Raw genomic sequence first — 8,816 nt, forward strand, 5'->3', positions numbered from 1 at the left:
AATTCCGCTTTTTGGAGAAAGTGGGAATGTGTGGTAGACAATTGGATATTTAGAACTCAGAGGGAATTTTAGGGCTAGCAATACAGATTTGAGAGCTAAAGATACAGATTTTAGAGTCATCTGTGTAGTAATGTTGAAGAATATTGGCAATATGAAATTTAAAATAGGTTATAAAACATTAATAAATCAAAAAACATTTCTTGAGAGCTAGCTTACACAAAATCCTGATTTCATCATACTGTCTGTCAAATCTCACTGAAGTGACTTCGTCACACTGTCTGTCAAATCTCATTGAAGTGATTTCGTCACGCTGTCTGTCAAATCTCATTGAAGTGATTTCGTCACGCTGTCTGTCAAATCTCACTGAAGTGATTTCGTCACACTGTCTGTCAAATCTCATTGAAGTGATTTCGTCACGCTGTCTGTCAGATCTCACTGAAGTGATTTCATCACGCTACGTGTCAGATCTCACTGAAGTGATTTCGTCACACTGCGTGTCAGATCTCACTGAAGTAATTTCATCACGCTGTCTGTCAGATCTCACTGAAGTGATTTCGTCACACTGCGTGTCAGATCTCACTGAAGTAATTTCATCACGCTGTCTGTCAAATCTCACTGAAGTGATTTTGTCACACTGTCTGTCAGATCTCACTGAAGTGATTTCGTCACACTGCCTGTCAAATCTCATTGAAGTGATTTCGTCACGCTGTCTGTCAGATCTCACTGAAGTCCCCAGAAGCCTTTTGAGATAGGCATTCTTCACTTCTTCTTTTGCCGAGAAAACCTGCATCTGTGGCATTCAATCAGTTGCCTGTAGGTTTCATGTCTAGAAAATGTTGAATTTGGGATCAGAACTCAGGACAGCCCATGTCTGTAGGCCGTGCTGATGATGCTGAGAAGCAGCGTGCATGAAATAAAATAAAAACAGACAAGGCTGTTCACTGGAGAAAATAGGAAGCTGTGCTCACTTGTGCATGAATACCAGTTGTCAGGAGAAGTATTCTGTTGTATGAGCAGCGATTTGTGAGGACCTGGGATCGTACATTTTAGAGATGACTGGGCTAAAGCTCTGTTGAGGGCTTCATGGCCAGCTGCGCTGTGTTTTTGCATATTTGTAATGTGTTCATTTGGTCAGTGACATTTCTCTCATAGTGTTTCTAGATGAATGTTTGTTTTAACAAAAAACTGGGATGTGTGGCCATGTACCAGAATTTTTTCTTATTTTGTTTAGTGTTACTGTATTTGTATTTTGCTTTAATTGTTTATTTTCATTTCTTTCCTTTTCTGAAGTCAACAGCTCTTTATACCACCTTTGATGAAGTAAGTACACTTGTAAGGTAATTTGAAACAAACAGAACACTGTCTTCTTTTAAAATACAAATTAAAACGCAAAATGAAAGATCAGCCATAAATCATATGCTTACAGGAAAATGTCCATAGTAATATAAACCAAAAAAAGCTTATAATTGATATTTCTGGTTAATTTTGAGGCCCAATATTACCAATCTAGCTCCCAAAGCTATACAAAGCTCAAAGTTGGAAAATATCAAGGGATCTAACATGATTAGCTATAATTATTTAGAGGCTTGCATTTTAGATTTAGGGGTAACATCTTTTTTGTACAAGAAATAGTCCCCAACTCTTGTTATGAGTGTGTAGTATATATTGATTCATTTAATCTGCATATTGGGGGTGTGAATAGTGAAAAAACCGCAGTTGAAAATGCCTTTTATTATCCATAGAGCGTAGGCACTTGCATGTGTAATCGCGGATAGCATTCGTGTGCACCTGAAGTGTGACAGTCTATAGGAAACCAAGGGAAGGGCCACCTGTAGAGGTCTGGACATTTGGTTTTGCCTTTAAGACAACTGTTAGATTCCTAAGTGAGTGTGTGGTGGGTGAGTTAAAAATGTGCCTGCTTACTTGCAGAGCTTCTTCCATTAGGTGAATAATCTGCTATTATTTTAATGTAGAAGACCTTTGGGAATGTGAGGAATCGATTAGATAGTGCATTCCAGTCTCTAGAGGATCAGGTCTGTGGGATTGGTTGGGGTGGTTGGGCAAAGTCCATGGTAAGTGAAGAAGTGACTTTGGAAGTGACTCTAATGTGTACACAAACAACACACATGCACACACCACACATACATGCACACACACACATGAACACATACATCCATGCTGCATATACACACACAGGCCTATACATACTGTAATAGGTACACAACACACATGCACACATCACACATACATACACACATGAGCACATACCTCCATGCCACATACACACAGGCACACACACCCCCACACCACATATGCAGGCACATATACTACACACACACACACACACACACACACACACAGGCACAGTTGCATATAAACACACAAATGTACACACCCTCACACCACATATGTACATACACATATATACACCACACATATTCACAGTCACATACACAAACACATGTGTATACAATTAATAGTATATTCTTAAAGTCATTATGTTGGTTAAGAAAATATTTCCTGAACACCTGTTTGCTGAGTTTTAAAGACTGTCCTCATGCCATTTGATTTTGCTTAGACCTTAGATAACAAGTTACACTAAAAGTACTATATCCATCAACTCTGAAAGTGCTGTATGTTTTTGTATGGAGACCAGTTAATCAATGTAGTTATTTTTGATGTTTTAGATATTGGCAAAACACTTGAATGATGGTAAAATCAATCAGCTTCCTCTTTTCCTTGGAGAGCCTGCTATGGTAAGTATTAGGTATTTTCCAGGCTAATATTCTTGTATTTATGGATGTCATCAGCACTTCTCTAAAATGAAATTAATTTTAGCTTGTGGTTTGCTCAAGAAAAACACTTCTGAACCATTCCTGTGCTGTCTCAGCTTCAGCCACCAATCAGCTGATGTTTGCCAAGCTGTCACTCCTTAAATGTCTTTTTTAAAGGCCTGATAATTTAGGTGCCCGTCCCTAAGCAAAATTTGAATTTGTTTTTTACATGTATTTGTGCTGTAGAACGGACATGTATTTGTGCCTTGTTAAATGCAACAGTTAGGCCGGGAGTACAGGCTCACGCCTGTAATCCCAGCACTTTTGGAGGCCAAGGCGGGCAGATCACAAGATCAGGAGTTCGAGACCAGTCTGGCCAATATGTTGAAACCCTATCTCTACTAAAAATACAAAAATTAGCTGGGTGCGGTGGCGGGCAGCTATAGTCCCAGCTACTCAGAAGACTGAGGCAAGGAGAATGGCTTGAGCCCAGGAGGCGGAGGTTGCAGTGAGCTGAGATTGCGCCACTTCACTCTAGCCTGGGTAACAGAGCAAGACTCCATATAAAAAAAAAGCAACAGTCAAATGTGAGTAATAAGATTGAGTATTGGATGAAAAGAGAATGATGAATTGTTTAAGGCCATCTATCCTTTTTTTTTTATATTTTATGAAGATATTTCAGTGACTAATTTGGATTACAATAGGTGTTTGACATCCATTCCTTCTAACAGTCAGGCCACCTAGGATCATGCTCGTGGTCTGTGACTTTAGACTCTGTGCTCTGTGGACGTCCATTTCTGCCATCAAAAAGTGAGACGATTGAACTAGTTTAATGTTCTTTCCACCTTGAGTCTCTGTGACTCTTCTGACCAGTGGCAGTTTGCCAAGGGCAGCAGTTTTCTGACCTCTTTTCCCTATAACCTGTGGGAGAGGCCCTGGACTTGTGTCGTAAGAAGCAATAGGCTTTCGAAGGTGAAAGAGCAGATGAGAAAGTGCGGGGGCTGTACTCACACAAGCAAGAGCCGTGATTTCTTTTATTGCCTTGGAAAAGCTCATTTGCAGATGTTCACACTCAGTTCCCTTCCTTGGAGGAAGGTGAAAACAAGAAAGACTGGAATTTGATGAGACTCCAGTACCACCTGGGCAGCTCTGCCTTTCCCCACAGCCTCTCCAGCTCCCTGCTCTGTCCTGTGGGTGTAGGAGAACAGCTCTCCCCAGCAGGGTCCCACCCAGGGCTTCAGAGGACTTGATGGATTCACTCTTTCCTTCTGTTAGCAACACCAAGCATAGCTCTCTGCTGCGGATACTAACAAAATATTTTCTCTGTTTAATTTCTGAAAGGAATTTCTCTGGGATTTCCTGAACCATCAGGAGGGTCCCCGCATAAGAGATCATTTAAGCCATGGGGAGATCAACTTACATGAATTTTCAAAAGAAACAACTAATCAGTTGCTTGCATTTTCTGTTGTGCTGTTACTAAGATTCGTTGATGAAGGTCTGCTATCAGTTTTTAAGGTAATTTATAGGGAAGAAAATCATTAATTAGATTAACTCATTCAGCTATGAAAGAATATAGTTTATTTTTCAAATGTAATTAACTATTAATCATCTTTTAATATATCTGAGTTACCGTATCCTCCATCAGAGAAAAAAGTGATTGGATTACATGTATGTTTATATTCTGTATCACAGATCCATCAATATTAATCTCAGCTAAAATAATTTAACTTGTTTCTTAAAAACACATTTGCTTTTGTATGTAACAGTAGCTAAGTATTGAAAATGAAAGAACAAATTATAAAACAGGATTAACCAAATACTAGGAAATTTTTACAGATGTTTGCTAAATCGATGGGGTAGGATATTTGCATCAATAAACTAATTCTTTTGTTATTTCAAAGTAATTTAGGTTAGAACATTTGTTATTGATATTTTAATCTTTTTTCAGATTATACATGTGACAGTTATTTTAAAAATTTTTTTAATGTTCGAAAAATTACTGGAAATAGAAAAATTAATGTGAAAAGTAACAGCCCTCAGGAATTCCATCTCCCAGAAATAACTACTATTAATAATTAGGTAGTGTTGCTACCACATTTTTGCTATGACTGTACCAAAGTGAGTTCGTAGGAAGGTACGTTGTGTTTTATAGCTAGCATTTTTCATTAACAGTGTGTTTTTGGCATCTTTGTTCTGCCTTATTCTTTTTGTCAGCTGTTTGATATTCCATTTTATCAATATGTTATTATTTACCTAAGCAGTCCTTCATTGATGGATGAGTTGTAATATTCCCTGATGTAGAAAATTCCTAATTATTATGCTGAAATGAACATCTTTGTTCATTTGGGCACTAATAATGTAGGAATACTCTACATCAGGAACAGTACAAGTCATCTAAGACATGAAAGACTACCTAGGTAAGGATTTTTTTTTTTAATTCTTTTATTTTATTTATTTATTTATTTATTTATTTTTTTATTTTTATTTTTTTATTTTTTTTTTTTTGAGACGGAGTCTCACTGTGTCTCCCAGGCTGGAGTGCAGTGGCGCGATCTCGGCTCACTGCAAGCTCCGCCCCCCGGGTTCACGCCATTCTCCCGCCTCAGCCTCCCAAGTAGCTGGGACTACAGGCGCCCGCTACCGCGCCCGGCTAGTTTTTTTTTTTTTTGTATTTTTAGTAGAGACGGGGTTTCACCATGTTAGCCAGGATAGTCTCGATCTCCTGACCTTGTGATCCACCCGCCTCGGCCTCCCAAAGTGCTGGGATTACAGGCTTGAGCCACCGCGCCCGGCCTATTTATTTATTTTTTATGAGACAGGGTCTCGCTCTGTCGCCCAGGCTGGAGTGGCAGTGGTGCAATCATGACTCATGGCCCATGGCAGTCTCGACCTCCTGGGCTCAAGCCATCCTCTTACCTCAGCCTCCTGAGTAGCTGGGACCACAGGCACAAGCCATCATATCCAGCCAAGATTATGTTTTTATTTTCATTTCTTTTTTTGTGTTTACTAGATGTTTATAATTCTCTCATTAATTGCTTATTAATGTATTTTCTCCATTTATTTCAGTTTTATTTTTCCCATTGGTCCATTAGCCTTCTTTGTGTACATATTGCTTTGTTATTTGTTCATAGGTTTTGATTTTTTTTTCTCTTTGGCTTCACATTTGGAGTCATTCTGAAAAGAATCTTTGCTTTTCAAAATTAAAAATATATGTATACATTTTCTCTGGTACTTCTATTTTTTCTTTTTTCTTTTCTTTCTTTTTTTTTCGAGACGAAGTCTTGCTCTGTCACCCAGGCTGGAGTGCAGTAGCGCGATCTCAGCTCACTGCAACCTCTGCCTCCCGGGTTCAAGCAGTTCTCTGCCTCAGCCTCCCGAGTAGCTGGGATGACAGGTGCCCACCACCACTCCCGGCTAAATTTTTTGTATTTTTATTAGAGGCGGGGTTTCATCATGTTGGCCAGACTAGTCTTGAACTCCTGACCTTGTGATCCACCTGCCTCGGCCTCCCAAAGTGCTGGGATTACAGGCATGAGCCACTGCGCCCTACCTATTTTTTCTTTATTTTCCATTTACATCTTTTGATCCAATTGGAATTTATTTCATCTTGAGAGTAAGGTACAGAGTCTAGCTTTACTTTAAAAAGAATTAATGGTTATTATTCTGTGTAAACTTGGACAAACATAAAACCCCAAAAACAAGTAAGAATGAGCACCTCATGGATTGAGTTAGGGATAATTGACATTTTTCACAATATTGAAGCTTATTCAGGGACACAGTGTCTCCCCATCTTCATTCCTCAAGTCCTCCCACCTACGCGGCACCTCCAGCCTCCCAGGTGGCTGCTCAGGCTGAAAGCCTCAGATTCCTCTCCTCTCTTCATACTCAGTCCTTGGAACAGGTCTTACAAATATGTTCCACAGTCTGGGCGCAGTGGCTTACGCCTGTAATCCCAGCACTTTGGGAGGCTGAGGCGGGCAGATCACCTGAGATCAGAAGTTCGAGACCAGCCTGGCCAACATGGTGAAACCCTGTCTATACTAAAAATTCAAAAATTAGCTGGACGTGGTGGCAGGCGCCTGTAGTCCTGAGAATAGCTTGAACATGGAAAGTAGATGTTGTAGTGAGCCGAGATTGTGCCACTGCACTCCAGCCTGAATGACATAGCAAGACTCTGTCTCAGAAAAATAAAAAAAGAGAAAAAACAAAAAAGAAATATGTTCCACATCTGCTACTCCTTGTCCCTCCTGTGCCACCACCTGGCCACACCACCTTGGCCCCTCCCTGGAATGTCGCAGGCACTGACTGGTCTGCCCACCGACTTCTGCGAACCCTTCACTTTGTCATAACACAGCAGCCAGACTGATCCTTTTCCCAACATGTCATCCTCTCCTCAGAAGCCCTCGGGTGGGTTCACATTTTGGAACAGAAGCCAGGTGCTCTGCAGTGGCACAGATACACCGCTCTACAGTGGCACATATACACCGCTCTGTAGTGGGACACATATGCTGCTCTGCAGTGGCACACATATGCTGCTCTGCAGTGGCACACATGTGGTGCTCTGTAGTGGGATGCATGTGCTGCTCTGCAGTGGCACACATACACCACTCTGTAGTGGGATACATACACTGCTCTGCAGTGGCACACATATGCTGCGTGTGGGTCTGCCCTGTGGGGACATCACCCGTGCAGGCACATGTGTGTGCCTCCCGTGTTCCGCGCAGCACACTCCCTGGTGCGCTCCAGGCTCTCACACATCTGAGTGAAGGGAAGGCCAGCACATTTCTTCCGTAGTTAACATCTAGCTACTTGAGTTGCTTGTTTTGTGCTTTTAAGAATTGTAGGTAGTGGGCCGGGTGCAGTGGCTCACACCTGTAATCCCAGCACTTTGGGAGGCCAAGGCAGGTGGGTTACCTGAGGTCTGGAGTTTGAGACCAGCGTGGCCAAATATGATGAAACCCTGTCTCTAATAAAAATACAAAAAAATTAGCCGGACGTGGTGGTGGGTGCCTGTAATCCCAGCTACTCAGGAGGCTGAGGCTGGAGAATCGCTTGAACCTGGGAGGCAGAGGGTGCAGTGAGCCGAGATCACACCAGTGCACTCCAACCTGGGTAAAAAGAGTAAGACTCTGTCTCAAAAAAAAAAGGAAAGAAAAAAGAATTGTAGGTAGTTACAGATTTTTTAATTTGTCAACTGTCAATTCACTGACTTTCTTTCTCGTACGTTTTAGTTGACTGACTTGGATTTTTAAGTTATATGGTTATATCAACTTCAAATAATGTAATTTTTATGCTTTTAGAAATATGTGTATGCTTAGCAATTAAATGATTATGTGATCTTTTTATAGTTATATTGATTTTTAGTGTTTAAGTAACTATTTCTTAGTTAAATTTCCAATTGTTTGGAATCTTTTTTTCTTATTCATCTCCAGTTTTGTGCACAGAGGGTGGGTGTGGCCTTTGTGATCTGTTATTGTTAATGGCCTCCATTTAAAATCATTTTATTGGCTGTGATTTGCCTGCCATGTCAATCCTATTTTAATGAAGCCTTTGCTTTTCAAGCTGCATGGAATTATTTGAAGAAAGACAATGAGAAATGGGGACTCTAAGTGGCCTACAGTTCAATAGAAGAAAGCTAAGAGCCTACCCAAATACAATTGTAACCACTATTTTCTCTAAACTAGGAAAAAGCATCAGTAGAATTGTTGATTAGTCTTGCGGAAGGCTATAGTTCTCGCTGCCATCCAGTTTTTCAGCTTAAGAAACAGGTATGCCGAATGCAGGGTGCTGGGAGGGGTGTGTACGTCTCTGAAACCACCTGTCTTTTGCAGAGATGCTGGAAGGGTGCAGTTTGCCTGCTGAGTCAGACTTTGAGTTGGGCAGATCCAGCTTTCTAGCCAGCGTGGTGCTTGCTGTGGCCCTGGCCTGGTTGCTCAGTCTTCTGAGCCTCAAGTTCCGTGTCTAGCAGTTGAAAGTAATGCAGTGCTGCTGATGACACTGAGGTTTTTAGTGTTAAATGGATGAGCACTGGGAAGTGTTTTT

At 41.0% G+C, this 8,816-nt stretch overlaps 1 protein-coding gene across 3 annotated transcripts in view; it reads left to right on the forward strand.

Annotated features, from left to right (window-relative positions):
- Positions 1 to 8,810, forward strand: part of ERMARD (ER membrane associated RNA degradation) — a 23,681-nt gene extending 14,871 nt beyond the window's left edge. For 2 of the 3 annotated variants that reach the window (XM_031667589.1, XM_031667591.1), the window contains exons 10-13: positions 1,291 to 1,320; positions 2,688 to 2,756; positions 4,116 to 4,289; positions 8,459 to 8,810. In XM_031667589.1, the coding sequence (XP_031523449.1) occupies positions 1,291 to 1,320; positions 2,688 to 2,756; positions 4,116 to 4,289; positions 8,459 to 8,671 (486 nt within the window). In that variant the 3' untranslated portion in view covers positions 8,672 to 8,810. The remainder of the gene's footprint in view (positions 1 to 1,290; positions 1,321 to 2,687; positions 2,757 to 4,115; positions 4,290 to 8,458) is intronic. The other variant, XM_031667590.1, reaches the window with a different exon arrangement.
- Positions 8,811 to 8,816: the final 6 nt, after the last annotated feature.

The sequence above is a fragment of the Papio anubis genome, chromosome 6, assembly GCF_008728515.1.
Source record: "Papio anubis isolate 15944 chromosome 6, Panubis1.0, whole genome shotgun sequence".
In the NCBI taxonomy this organism is placed as follows: Eukaryota; Metazoa; Chordata; class Mammalia; order Primates; family Cercopithecidae; genus Papio; species Papio anubis.